At 46.9% G+C, this 15,000-nt stretch overlaps 1 protein-coding gene across 1 annotated transcript in view; it reads right to left on the bottom strand.

Moving 5' to 3' along the window:
* Positions 1–15,000, bottom strand: part of hs2st1a (heparan sulfate 2-O-sulfotransferase 1a) — a 57,320-nt gene that overhangs the window by 9,123 nt on the left and 33,197 nt on the right. The window contains exons 2-4 of the mRNA XM_070541819.1: positions 8,492–8,742; positions 8,322–8,407; positions 8,103–8,241 (exon numbers count right to left, since the gene is read on the bottom strand). Of these exons, the coding sequence (XP_070397920.1) occupies positions 8,103–8,241; positions 8,322–8,407; positions 8,492–8,742 (476 nt within the window). The remainder of the gene's footprint in view (positions 1–8,102; positions 8,242–8,321; positions 8,408–8,491; positions 8,743–15,000) is intronic.

Here is a 15,000-nt window from a genome sequence, read left to right as displayed (position 1 = left end):
GTGAAACAACATGTAAAAACAGAATTAACATTTCTTCCTAATTTCCTGATTCATTTACATATGGAGTCAGCTCCCCCAGGACCTCAGATCTGTCCCAACCCTAGTGATGATTAAAACTAAACTAAAACCCTAATGTGTACTTTCATTTGTGTTTTATGTGTTTTCATTTCATGTCCTGATAATTGTAAAGCACACTGAATAGCCTCTGTGTTTGAAATGTCCTCTAGAAATAAAGCTGCCTTGCTTTGTTTTAATCACTTTTCATGTTTTTCATTTTCTCACAGAAGTTAAGTGTTGCTTCACTCGTGAATAACTGCAGGTAAAAAGACGATTTGCTGCATTTTTTTTATTATCAGCAACATTAAATAAGGTTGGAGGTTTATTCATCATCTCTGATTCTGCTCTGATCAGAGTGTCTGGGGTTATAAGAGGTCAGACCCGCGGTGTGCACCGGCCACAGTGAGAGAAAGACAGGGTGAGAAAGAGTGACAGACAGGGAGAGAAAGAGAGAAAGACAGGGAGAGAAAGAAAGACAGACAGGGTGAGAAAGAGAGAGACAGGGAGAGAAAGAGAGACTGACAGGGAGAGAAAGAGAGAGACAGGGAGAGAAAGCGAGACAGACAGGGAGAGAAAGAGAGAAAGACAGGGAGAGAAAGAGAGACAGACAGGGTGAGAAAGAGAGAGACAGGGAGAGAAAGAGACTGACAGGGAGAGAAAGAGAGAGACAGGGAGAGAAAGAGACAGACAGGGGAGAAAGTGAGAAAGACAGGGAGAGAAAGAGAGACAGACAGGGTGAGAAAGTGAGAAAGACAGGGAGAGAAAGAGAGACAGACAGGGAGAGAAAGAGAGACAGACAGGGAGAGAAAGAGAGAGAGACAGGGAGAGAAAGAGAGAAAGACAGGGAGAGAAAGAGAGACAGACAGGGTGAGAAAGAGAGAGACAGGGAGAGAAAGAGAGACTGACAGGGAGAGAAAGAGAGACAGACAGGGAGAGAAAGAGAGACTGACAGGGAGAGAAAGAGAGACAGACAGGGAGAGAAAGTGAGAAAGACAGGGTGAGAAAGAGAGAGACAGGGAGAGAAAGAGAGACTGACAGGGTGAGAAAGAGAGAGACAGGGAGAGAAAGAGAGACTGACAGGGAGAGAAAGAGAGAAAGACAGGGAGAGAAAGTGAGAAAGACAGGGTGAGAAAGAGAGAGACAGGGAGAGAAAGAGAGACTGACAGGGAGAGAAAGAGAGACTGACAGGGAGAGAAAGAGAGACAGACAGGGAGAGAAAGAGAGAAAGACAAGGAGAGAAAGCGAGACAGACAGGGAGAGAAAGTGAGAAAGACAGGGAGAGAAAGAGAGACAGACAGGGAGAGAAAGAGAGAAAGACAGGGAGAGAAAGAGAGACAGACAGGGAGAGAAAGAGAGAAAGACAGGGAGAGAAAGAGAGACAGACAGGGAGAGAAAGCGAGAAAGACAGGGAGAGAAGGTGAGACAGACAGGGTGAGAAAAAGAGACAGGGTGAGTAAGAGAGATAGACAGGGTGAGAAAGAGAGACAGACAGGGAGAGAAAGCGAGACAGACAGGGAAAGAAAAAGAGACAGGGTGAGAAAAAGAGACAGGGTGAGTAAGAGAGACAGACAGGGTGAGTAAGAGACAGACAGGGTGAGTAAGAGACAGACAGGGAGAGAAAGCGAGACAGACAGGGAGCAAAAGCGAGACAGACGGGAGAGAAAGAGAGATAGACAGGAAGAGAAAGAGAGAAAGACAGGGAGAGAAAGAGAGACAGACAGGGAGAGAAAAAGAGACAGACAGGGTGAGAAAAAGAGACAGGGAGAGAAAGAGAGACTGACAGGGAGAGAAAGCGAGACAGACAGGGAGAGAAAGCGAGACAGACAGGGAGAGAAAGAGAGAAAGACAGGGAGAGAAAGCGAGAAAGACAGGGAGAGAAAGTGAGACAGACAGGGTGAGAAAAAGAGACTGGGTGAGTAAGAGAGACTGACAGGGAGAGAAAGAGAGAAAGACAGGGTGAGAAAAAGAGACAGGGAGAGAAAGAGAGACTGACAGGGAGAGAAAGAGAGAAAGACAGGGAGAGAAAGCGAGACAGACAGGGTGAGAAAGAGAGAGACAGGGAGAGAAAGAGAGAGACAGGGAGAGAAAGAGACAGACAGGGGAGAAAGTGAGAAAGACAGGGAGAGAAAGAGAGACAGACAGGGAGAGAAAGTGAGAAAGACAGGGAGAGAAAGAGAGACAGACAGGGAGAGAAAGAGAGACAGACAGGGAGAGAAAGAGAGACAGACAGGGAGAGAAAGTGAGAAAGACAGGGAGAGAAAGAGAGACAGACAGGGTGAGAAAGAGAGACTGACAGGGAGAGAAAGAGAGACTGACAGGGAGAGAAAGAGAGACAGACAGGGAGAGAAAGAGAGACTGACAGGGAGAGAAAGAGAGACAGACAGGGAGAGAAAGTGAGAAAGACAGGGTGAGAAAGAGAGAGACAGGGAGAGAAAGAGAGACTGACAGGGTGAGAAAGAGAGAGACAGGGAGAGAAAGAGAGACTGACAGGGAGAGAAAGAGAAAGACAGGGAGAGAAAGTGAGAAAGACAGGGTGAGAAAGAGAGAGACAGGGAGAGAAAGAGAGACTGACAGGGTGAGAAAGAGAGAGACAGGGAGAGAAAGAGAGACTGACAGGGAGAGAAAGAGAGAAAGACAGGGAGAGAAAGTGAGAAAGACAGGGTGAGAAAGAGAGAGACAGGGAGAGAAAGAGAGACTGACAGGGAGAGAAAGAGAGACAGACAGGGAGAGAAAGAGAGAAAGACAGGGAGAGAAAGCGAGACAGACAGGGAGAGAAAGTGAGAAAGACAGGGAGAGAAAGAGAGACAGACAGGGAGAGAAAGAGAGACAGACAGGGAAAGAAAGAGAGACAGACAGGGAGAGAAAGCGAGAAAGACAGGGAGAGAAAGTGAGACAGACAGGGTGAGAAAAAGAGACAGGGTGAGTAAGAGAGACAGACAGGGAGAGAAAGAGAGACAGACAGGGTGAGAAAGCGAGACAGACAGGGTGAGAAAAAGAGACAGGGTGAGAAAAAGAGACAGGGTGAGTAAGAGAGACAGACAGGGTGAGTAAGAGACAGACAGGGTGAGTAAGAGACAGACAGGGAGAGAAAGCGAGACAGACAGGGAGCGAAAGCGAGACAGACGGGAGAGAAAGAGAGATAGACAGGAAGAGAGAGAGAAAGACAGGGAGAGAAAGAGAGACAGACAGGGAGAGAAAAAGAGACAGACAGGGTGAGAAAAAGAGACAGGGAGAGAAAGAGAGACTGACAGGGAGAGAAAGAGAGAAAGACAGGGAGAGAAAGCGAGACAGACAGGGAGAGAAAGAGAGAAAGACAGGGAGAGAAAGCGAGAAAGACAGGGAGAGAAAGTGAGACTGACACGGAGAGAAAGTGAGAAAGACAGGGAGAGAAAGAGAGACAGACAGGGTGAGAAAGAGAGAGACAGGGAGAGAAAGAGAGACTGACACGGAGAGAAAGAGAGACAGACAGGGAGAGAAAGAGAGACTGGGTGAGTAAGAGAGACTGACAGGGAGAGAAAGAGAGAAAGACAGGGTGAGAAAAGGAGACAGGGAGAGAAAGAGAGACTGACAGGGAGAGAAAGAGAGAAAGACAGGGAGAGAAAGAGAGAAAGACAGAGAGAGAAAGAGAGACAGACAGGGTGAGAAAAAGAGACAGGGAGAGAAAGAGAGACTGACAGGGAGAGAAAGAGAGAAAGACAGGGAGAGAAAGAGAGAAAGACAGGGAGAGAAAGCGAGACAGACAGGGTGAGAAAGAGAGAGACAGGGAGAGAAAGAGACTGACAGGGAGAGAAAGAGAGAGACAGGGAGAGAAAGAGACAGACAGGGGAGAAAGTGAGAAAGACAGGGAGAGAAAGAGAGACAGACAGCGTGAGAAAGTGAGAAAGACAGGGAGAGAAAGAGAGACAGACAGGGAGAGAAAGAGAGACAGACAGGGAGAGAAAGAGAGACAGACAGGGAGAGAAAGTGAGAAAGACAGGGAGAGAAAGAGAGACAGACAGGGTGAGAAAGAGAGAGACAGGGAGAGAAAGAGAGACTGACAGGGAGAGAAAGAGAGACAGACAGGGAGAGAAAGAGAGACTGACAGGGAGAGAAAGAGAGACAGACAGGGAGAGAAAGTGAGAAAGACAGGGTGACAAAGAGAGAGACAGGGAGAGAAAGAGAGACTGACAGGGTGAGAAAGAGAGAGACAGGGAGAGAAAGAGAGACTGACAGGGAGAGAAAGAGAGACAGACAGGGAGAGAAAGAGAGACTGACAGGGAGAGAAAGTGAGAAAGACAGGGTGAGAAAGAGAGAGACAGGGAGAGAAAGAGAGACTGACAGGGTGAGAAAGAGAGAGACAGGGAGAGAAAGAGAGACTGACAGGGAGAGAAAGAGAGAAAGACAGGGAGAGAAAGTGAAAAAGACAGGGTGAGAAAGAGAGAGACAGGGAGAGAAAGAGAGACTGACAGGGAGAGAAAGAGAGACAGACAGGGAGAGAAAGAGAGACAGACAGGGAGAGAAAGAGAGACAGACAGGGAGAGAAAGTGATAAAGACAGGGAGAGAAAGAGAGACAGACAGGGAGAGAAAGAGAGAAAGACAGGGAGAGAAAGAGAGACAGACAGGGAGAGAAAGAGAGACAGACAGGGAGAGAAAGAGAGACAGACAGGGAGAGAAAGAGAGACAGACAGGGAGAGAAAGCGAGAAAGACAGGGAGAGAAAGTGAGACAGACAGGGTGAGAAAAAGAGACAGGGTGAGTAAGAGAGACAGACAGGGTGAGAAAGAGAGACAGACAGGGAGAGAAAGCGAGACTGACAGGGTGAGAAAAAGAGACAGGGTGAGAAAAAGAGACAGGGTGAGTAAGAGAGACAGACAGGGTGAGTAAGAGACAGACAGGGTGAGTAAGAGACAGACAGGGAGAGAAAGCGAGACAGACAGGGAGCGAAAGCGAGACAGACGGGAGAGAAAAAGAGATAGACAGGAAGAGAAAGAGAGAAAGACAGGGAGAGAAAGAGAGACAGACAGGGAGAGAAAAAGAGACGGACAGGGTGAGAAAAAGAGACAGGGAGAGAAAGAGAGACTGACAGGGAGAGAAAGAGAGAAAGACAGGGAGAGAAAGCGAGACAGACAGGGAGAGAAAGAGAGAAAGACAGGGAGAGAAAGCGAGAAAGACAGGGAGAGAAAGTGAGACAGACAGGGTGAGAAAAGAGACTGGGTGAGTAAGAGAGACTGACAGGGAGAGAAAGAGAGAAAGACAGGGTGAGAAAAAGAGACAGGGAGAGAAAGAGAGACTGACAGGGAGAGAAAGAGAGAAAGACAGGGAGAGAAAGCGAGACAGACAGGGTGAGAGAGAGACAGGGAGAGAAAGAGACTGACAGGGAGAGAAAGAGAGAGACAGGGAGAGAAAGAGACAGACAGGGGAGAAAGTGAGAAAGACAGGGAGAGAAAGAGAGACAGACAGGGAGAGAAAGAGAGACAGACAGGGAGAGAAAGAGAGACAGACAGGGAGAGAAAGTGAGAAAGACAGGGAGAGAAAGAGAGACAGACAGGGTGAGAAAGAGAGAGACAGGGAGAGAAAGAGAGACTGACAGGGAGAGAAAGAGAGACTGACAGGGAGAGAAAGAGAGACTGACAGGGAGAGAAAGAGAGACAGACAGGGAGAGAAAGTGAGAAAGACAGGGTGAGAAAGAGAGAGACAGGGAGAGAAAGAGAGACTGACAGGGGGAGAAAGAGAGAGACAGGGAGAGAAAGAGAGACTGACAGGGAGAGAAAGAGAGAAAGACAGGGAGAGAAAGTGAGAAAGACAGGGTGAGAAAGAGAGAGACAGGGAGAGAAAGAGAGACTGACAGGGTGAGAAAGAGAGAGACAGGGAGAGAAAGAGAGACTGACAGGGAGAGAAAGAGAGAAAGACAGGGAGAGAAAGTGAGAAAGACAGGGTGAGAAAGAGAGAGACAGGGAGAGAAAGAGAGACTGACAGGGAGAGAAAGAGAGACAGACAGGGAGAGAAAGAGAGAAAGACAGGGAGAGAAAGCGAGACAGACAGGGAGAGAAAGTGAGACAGACAGGGAGAGAAAGAGAGACAGACAGGGAGAGAAAGAGAGACAGACAGGGAGAGAAAGAGAGACAGACAGGGAGAGAAAGCGAGACAGACAGGGTGAGAAAGTGAGACAGACAGGGTGAGAAAAAGAGACAGGGTGAGTCAGAGAGACAGACAGGGTGAGAAAGAGAGACAGACAGGGAGAGAAAGCGAGACAGACAGGGTGAGAAAAAGAGACAGGGTGAGAAAAAGAGACAGGGTGAGAAAAAGAGACAGGGTGAGTAAGAGAGACAGACAGGATGAGTAAGAGACAGACAGGGAGAGAAAGCGAGACAGACAGGGAGCGAAAGCGAGACAGACGGGAGAGAAAGAGAGATAGACAGGAAGAGAAAGAGAGAAAGACAGGGAGAGAAAGAGAGACAGACAGGGAGAGAAAGAGAGACAGACAGGGAGAGAAAAAGAGACAGACAGGGTGAGAAAAAGAGACAGGGAGAGAAAGAGAGACTGACAGGGAGAGAAAGAGAGAAAGACAGGGAGAGAAAGAGAGACAGACAGGGAGAGAAAGCGAGACAGACAGGGAGAGAAAGCGAGAAAGACAGGGAGAGAAAGTGAGACAGACAGGGTGAGAAAAAGAGACTGGGTGAGTAAGAGAGACTGACAGGGAGAGAAAGAGAGAAAGACAGGGTGAGAAAAAGAGACAGGGAGAGAAAGAGAGACTGACAGGGAGAGAAAGAGAGAAAGACAGGGAGAGAAAGAGAGAAAGACAGGGAGAGAAAGAGAGACAGACAGGGTGAGAAAAAGAGACAGGGAGAGAAAGAGAGACTGACAGGGAGAGAAAGAGAGAAAGACAGGGAGAGAAAGAGAGAAAGACAGGGAGAGAAAGAGAGAAAGACAGGGAGAGAAAGCGAGACAGACAGGGAGAGAAAGAGAGACAGACAGGGTTAGAAAGAGACAGGGAGAGAAAGAGAGACTGACAGGGAGAGAAAGAGAGAAAGACAGGGAGAGAAAGAGAGAAAGACAGGGAGAGAAAGCGAGAAAGACAGGGAGAGAAAGCGAGAAAGACAGGGAGAGAAAGTGAGACAGACAGGGTGAGAAAAAGAGACAGGGTGAGTAAGAGAGACAGACAGGGTGAGAAAGAGAGACAGACAGGGAGAGAAAGCGAGACAGACAGGGTGAGAAAAAGAGACAGGGTGAGTAAGAGAGACAGACAGGGTGAGAAAGTGAGACAGACAGGGTGAGAAAAAGAGACAGGGTGAGTAAGAGAGACAGACAGGGTGAGTAAGAGAGACAGACAGGGTGAGAAAGAGAGACAGACAGGGAGAGAAAGTGAGACAGACAGGGTGAGAAAAAGAGACAGGGTGAGTAAGAGAGACAGACAGGGTGAGTAAGAGAGACAGACAGGGAGAGAAAGAGAGATAGACAGGAAGAGAAAGAGACAGACAGGGTTTCTGCTATGTGTATTTTATTATGTAAATCTGGTTTCCAGGTTCTGTAGTTTTTTAACTGGACCAGTTCCAATGTAGCCCAGATGCTAATAAATGCTACATTTGCATCTTAATAAAAATTCACACATCAAATAAAGATTTCCCAAATCAAAAACTAAGTTTCACAGAATCTGCTTGTGGCGGTGCCCCGGGTTCTGGTGCGATTAGTTCCAGGAGACAGAAGAATAATGAGGTGAGACATGAACCGGCCCTGTGAGAGAGGAGCTTGTGAGAACTAACAAACGTCGGTGCACGAGCAAGCTGGATGTGTGTGAACCGCAGTCGCTGGATATCGCTACAGCGCCGTTAGTCTACAAGAATCTTGTCCAAGTGTGAAGAATCTGGATGTTGTAGTTTTATAACAGGAACAGAGAAAAGATGCTCGGGGAGTGGATCATTTGGGTGGAACCAGAAATAAAGCAACAGGTTCTTCAGAACCCTTAGAACCCCGAGCACGTTGCGTTAGAAGAGTTTCTTCTGAAACTGAAGCAATGCTTCAAACCTGGTCCTACTGAAGGCTTCTTTGTCGAGGCTGTTTCGTGTTACCTTCTTATCTCCTTGTTTCCTGCGTCTCAGGCCTGGCCTGTAGTCATCTCCAAAGCGTAGAAAGTAATAATAGGACACCAGCCTCTCAATCGGGTCACGGATCATGTTTATGTAGACGGGCTTCCTCATCACTCCAAACCTGGAGAGGAGGAAATGGGTCAGAGCAGGATCAGAGGGACTGCCGTTTACCGTCATAAACCTGTTACGTGTGTTCTTTACTTGGTGAAATCCAGGAAGGAGACGTGTCCGTGGTAGAAAGCTGGCTTCATGTCTCTCCATTCAGTCACGTTCTTCACAAAGCGGACCTGAACCAAACAGAGTTCGGATTACTCCAGCAGCTGATTACAGTACCGGACCTGGAGTCGGGGAGCAGGCCTCGGGGCTCTGACCTGGTCCTGGATGGACATCACCGGATTGTTTTTAGTGGTGTTAATGTGGAGGACATGGTAGTGGTTCCGCCCACACAGGTCGTAAGCGATGTTGGTGAAGGAGGTGCTGGCCGTCTTGGGCACGCGGTTGTAGATGATCACCAGGTCGTCCTCGCCGTCTGACTGAACGGCGGCTGATTCTCGCTCCCGCAGGCCATCGTGTGTGTGCCGCTGCTCCACCTCCCGGACCTCGTGTCTGGCAATGGCTCGCTCTGCAGGAGGGTCAAGGAAGGGTTAAAGGTCAAAGCCTGTCATCACATTAATTGGGTTTGTCAGGTCGGTTAGGCTCAGTAACTGCTGCTGTATGCTAGCGGTAGTCAACTGCTGGCTCCTGGGCCAAATCCAGCTCTCCAGCCAGCCCACAAAGTGGACCAGAAGGTTCATGGCAACAACCAATCAGATGGGATGTAGATCACATGACTCATGGAAGCAGCTTGCAAGCTCAGAAAAGATGTCAGAAAGACTCAAACTCTCCCCTTGGTTACTGTCCAGATTTTGGCCCGCCCTTGATACAGCGCCTTGTAGAGTCTTACAACCCCCCAAGGCCCTTTACTACACAATCAGCCATCCACACATTCACACCCTGGTGATGATGAGCTAGGGTGTAGCCACAGCTGTCCTGGAGCGCCTGGTCCCTCCAACCACCAGCAGGCAGCATGGGTGTGTGTGTGTGTGTGTGTGTGTGTGTGTGTGTGTGTGTGTGTGTGTGTGTGTGTGTGTGTGTGTGTGTGTGTGTGTGTGTGTGGCCCAGAGGACAGGAGAACACGCAGCTAATTAATTAAATAATGTGGTTCTGTACCTTTCTCTTCAGCACAGCCGACAAAGGTTTATGATGGGTCAGTCCTCCTGCATGCTCAGATCATTCCCTTCCCTTGCTTGAAAAATTGTTCCAAAATGAAAGTTGAACCCACATCTTTTTTATCTGTGAATTCAATGCCGTTCGGCGAGTCTCAAATAAAAATTTGGGCATCTTACTGTAAAAAAAAATACCATTAATGTAAAAAATAAACTCTAAATAAACTATGTTCACATCCAGAATCAAACCCAGGTCTTCTGCACGAGAGTCCGACGTCCTACTAGGTGAGCTACACTCTAGTAGGCAGTAGCGGTTTTAGGCACGGGCAGACAGGGCAGTTGCCCGGGGCGGCATTTTTTCATGACACAAAAGGGGCGCACAAGCGCTGAGTAAAAAATAAAAAAGAAAGAAATCTGCGCCGCACCGAGGTTTTCTATTATCTGTCATATGACAGTGTCTGGACTGGAAACAGCAAGTTGGCGCCCCCTGCTGCTGCAGGCGCTCCTGCTGACTGAGGGTTCAGGTGCACCGTGTGTGTATGAAGAAGAGGAAGGGGAGGGGTGCGGCGGGGGAATTCACCTCTGGGTCTTCCCAAATGAAATGAGCGGGTAGGGGCTGAATCAACTGTGTTAACATGGCTAAAGCCAATCACATCTTGATGTTCTTCCATTTAACGCATATTTCATTCATAATATCATAAACACAGGCCTATCATTCTGTCAGGTGTTTCTGAATTGTGTGAAATGGCTGAATAAAAAAAGGAAAACCAAAACGATTTTGTGGTCACCCCCCCCCCCATCAAGGTCAAATAGTTTAGTCCTGACTAAAGGAAACTTACTGAGTCAAGAGCCAAACAGAAGAGACGAGCATAAAAAGGCTAAAACCACCAGGTGCCCCATTCAGGAATAAAAAAGAGGAGAAAGATAAAGGTATGTAGCTCTCATGATGCATGTTTTCAGTTTTTGAACCAGTTAACTGGGATTTTAACAGTTAAATTCGGTCAACTAATTGCTAACAGAGCTAATAGGGCTGAAATATTGAAACGAATATTCAAATGGTTCAAAAAAATTCCTTAAATCATTTTTTACTGATTCAAACTAGGATTTGTTAAATGCTCACTGCAGCCCGTGGCCTGCCTGAACAACAACAAACACATGTTGATCATGTTCACATAATAATAAATAAAACAACTCTACAAGCAGAAGAAAACTCCCCAGTCACCACTCACTATCCTGTTTATTTATTGCAGATGGCTGCACTGATTATTTTTTACATGATTTGTTCTGTAAAAGTTGGCATTTTTGGTATAGTCTACAGTTTTTTATGTAAGTTTAAATTACAATTTCAGAGTGTCGCGTTGCGGGTGTGGAGGAGCTGACCAGGAGGCAAAAGTGCAGGCTCGGATAAAGTAAAACTGGTTTTAATGGCAGAGCGGGAACGACAGAACAAAACAACGCTGACAACAAACAACAATGATCCGACAAAGACTCAAACAAGACGGGAGGTATTAATACTCAGGGAAACAATCAGGAACACGTGGGCAGATTAACAAGGGGCAGGTGAGAACAATAAAGACTAATCAGGAGGCAGGGGAGAGTCACAGTCAGGGAGGCAGGGGCAGATTGTGACATAGAGGCAATTCTAAAATATTATGGATCATGGTAAAGATCTATTGGAGATCTACCCCAACTTTTGGACTGCTCTGCCAGTCACTGTGGCTCCAGTTGAGAGGAGCTTTTCAAAACTTGATCAAGTCATACCTGAGGTCACCTATGTTTCAGGGGCGGCTCACTAACCTGGCTCTGATTAGTATCAATCACTCAGTAGGGGAGCAGATTTCATATGATGACATTATTGATGACGTTGCATCAAGGTTAGGTTTTAATTTTAGTTTGTGTTTTCTGTTCTAAGTGCAATGCTGTAGTGTTTGTTTTTGTATATTTGATTCTATATATTTTGATACAGTATATAATGTATAGTGCTGTACATTCTGACAACTTCATAGTAATTAATGTAAATATGTGCAACTTAGAAAAATGAATGTTCAATAGTCGTTCTAATAAAACATGCCTGTTTGTAGAAAACATGCGTGTGTTCGTGCAGGTGGGGTGGTGGTGGGGGGCTCAAAGGGGGCCTCGCCCAGAGAGTAATTCCATGTAGAACCGCCACTGCTAGTAGCATTCACAGTATCTGTAACTTTTATGTCCTTGATGACAGCTGAAACAACGTCAAACCAAAGAACGGTTCGGAGTGAAAATGGCTGTTTTGTTGCTAATTAGCAGGAAATATCTAGAAGAAAGTTCTACAGAAAGTAGCTAAGGGTCCTCAGAAATGTAGCTAGCTTTGTCACTAGGCGTTAGGAACAGCGACAAAGTGGCACTGCCTCTCTCTCTGCTGCTAAAGCTACGGATAGCAAATGCTACGGGCGATGCCTGAGCGTGAACGCGCATGAAGCAGCCTGCTCGACCCGAGCATCTCTCTTTTTCTGTGATTTTACAGAAAAACAGGCAATCACGGTAAAAATGCCAGGGCTCATTCTACAGGACCAGGGCATTGCAGGAGAATGTATGAAGAAGACATTTATTATTTCTATACATGTTTTGGCTGTCACACTTCCATAATGCCCCTTTAAAGATGGATTTTCATTTCATTCGCCCGTCGTCGGAGTTGCTGAGCAGAAAGCTCAAACCTTCCCTGCTTAACTACAAGAAAGAATAACGTCAACCAGAAATGTGACTTCATCGTTCTCTTCAGCGGCCCGTTGGATTTCACCTCTTCCTCCGCCAGCCTTTTCCACCTATAGCAGCCCTGTTAATGCACTTCAGTCTACTCCCACATGTCCACGCTCTCATGCAGATCACATAAGCCTGCTTTCAAACAGAAACGAGCTCCAGATGATGTGAAGTGATTTCACTGAAACGGAGTTTTCCTCGTCAGATGACATGCAGAAGGCTCCAGAGAGGAAGCACAGGAGATGAGAGGTTAATAAAGATTTGATAGCTAACTGGACAATCAGAGGGCATCAGTGGGCTTTAAATAAGGAGGGTGGGGGTTTAACGGGGGTGTAGTGCCCCCTAAACCCTGTGTGACTCCAGAGTAGCCAGACTTCAGTCCCTCACAGTGAATAGTTCCAGCACAAAAGGAGGCCTGGCCTCCGACGCCCTCCGGCTTTTCTTTATCAGAATTCCTCCTGAGACTGACGGCCTCTGACAAAGCTTTGAGCCTCGTGTGTGTGTGTGTGTGTGTGTGTGTGTGTGTGTGTGTGTGTGTGTGTGTGTGTGTGTGTGTGTGTGTGTGTGTGTGTGTGTGTGTGTGTGTGTGTGTGTGTGAAGAGGGAGGGCAACAACCTAATACCCGTGGGAGCCCTTAGCCGAGCCAGGACGGCTCAGAGCCCTACCTGAACGTGGGACGCAGCTGCAGTCCGGAACGGACGGGCTGGGTTTTCCAGACTAACATCCAGCATCAAACACTAATCACATTCCATTTAGTCTTGGTAAAGGTTTTAGTTTCAGAGTTGCTATCAGTGTGCTCTGATCTTAACCAGGTCCTGAAAGTATTCCCCATGTCATTATTTCTTAAAGGAAACCAAAACAACAGGGCTGTGTGTGGACAAACTAACGTCCAACCTCTCCGTTTCCAGGAGTCTAAAGGTGCTGATCAGATTTACTGATTATCTCGTCACAGGGCTGGGCAATAAATGGAAAATGTATCGTTATCGACATTTCTGACTCTTATCGAGATCATTTTTCCCATGTCGCTAGATTTGATAGTAAAAAAATGTGTGTAGGTTGGCAACGTTCATGTCCCTTTAAGAAGCTGGACCACCATGAGTCACGTAAAAATGTGATTTATCATCATACACGTGACAGCCCCACCTAGTGGACAACTTCTGATTCTGCGCACACCTGTAGCTATAGTCCATTCATCAAGGTGAAACGCTCAGTGTATCGTGATGTTGATTTTAGGCCGTGTCGCCCAGCCCCAGCTCATCATCAGCTCTTCTACAGTAGCAGGAGTTGAGTCTGTTCCTCCGGAGCACACAGGTGTGTGTAACACAGAGGAAAAACATCAGCAATGGCCTTGGAGGAGAAATTGTTGCTCCCCACTAATTGAAGAAGCTTATTTCTAAACTATTTACTTCCAAACTTTAGACGGAGTAAACAATTTATTTACTGCGAAATGGAGTGTACCATGCTCTCTATGGTAGCACTAGGGTAAGGAGCACGCTGTAAGCTAATTGGTTATTATCTGCTAGCATTAGCATCAACAGTAAGCTACTTACTTGTATTATCAATCAATCAAAACTTTATTCGTATAGCACTTTTCATACAAAGGAAAATGCAGCTCACATTAAAATGACCCCATATAACCATATTCCCATCCCTTCCCACAAACATAAAAACCCTCACACACACACACACACACACACACACACACACGCACGCACGCACGCACACACACACACACACACACACACACAAAACCTAAAAAACTGCGTAAGTAAGCATGAGGCTGAGTTCAGATGGGTTAGGTAATGAATGACATGCCATCAGGTGAGCCATCTGCCTCGGCAGTAGTTGACGGCAGCAGCCAAGGCACCATAGCCCAGGGAGGGAGGGCGGTAACCCCCACCACCGCCTAAGCACACCCCTAGGAGCGCCCAGGCCGCCACAGTCGACCCCCCCCCGAGGCAGAGGGCCCCACAGAGGAAACACTGGTATGATTAGAATAAGTAAATAGAATAAATAATAATATATTAATTATAGTAGCTAACATGGATTGTTAAATAACTAATAAAAACTGATTAAAGAGATAGTAAAACAATAAAACATAAATGTCTAATACCACTCAAATGGAAATAATAAAATGAATTAATTAATAAAACAAGCAGTGCAACTAAAAACAGATATCGTGAGGTCCTCTGGCAGCCTGTTCCAGAGACGAGGGCCGTAATACTGGAAGGACGCCTCGCCGTGGGTATGTCTCCTGACTTTGGGAATCACAAGGAGACGGCTGCCAGAGGAGCGCCGAGGTCGCGAGGATTCGTGAGGTCAAAGCAGTTCAGAAAGATAAGAAGACCCACAGCCATACGGGGAGCCAATGCAGTGATACTAAAACTGGAGTGATGCGCTCCCGCCTCCTGGTCTTCGTCAGGACATGTGCTGCAGAGTTTTGTAATGGTTGTAAACCTGAGATGCTCTTTTTAGGAAGAGCAGAAAGCAGGGCGTTGCAGTAGTCTATCCTACTGGTGATAAAAGCATCAGCATCTCCGTATCGGCCCGAGAGAGAATGGGGCGGACTCTGGCGATGGTCTTTAGATGATAAAAACCTATTTTGGTGATGTTTTTCATGTGTGGGATAAAAGTCAGCTCAGAGTCAAAAATCACACCCAGGCTCTTGTTCAGATGGATTAAAAGACAAAGATTGTAGTTTCAGTAAAAGTTTCTCTCTCTGGGCCTCAGGACCGATGACTAAAACTTCAGTTTTGTCCCGGTTGAGCTGGAGAAGGTTCTCTGCCATCCAGGATTTGATGTCTAAAACGCAGTTAAACGTGCGTCCACTGGCCGAGAGTCATCAGGAGACACATTAGCTGTAACGTCAACAGTAGTGATGTCATCCCCGTTAACACACATACGTGTTTGCCTCAACGCCACAAATGCTAATATTTTATTGA

The sequence above is a fragment of the Nothobranchius furzeri genome, chromosome 11 (genome assembly GCF_043380555.1).
Source record: "Nothobranchius furzeri strain GRZ-AD chromosome 11, NfurGRZ-RIMD1, whole genome shotgun sequence".
In the NCBI taxonomy this organism is placed as follows: domain Eukaryota; kingdom Metazoa; phylum Chordata; class Actinopteri; order Cyprinodontiformes; family Nothobranchiidae; genus Nothobranchius; species Nothobranchius furzeri.
Note: the sequence above shows the minus strand (reverse complement) of the source record. Positions and strands in the feature narration are given on the sequence as shown.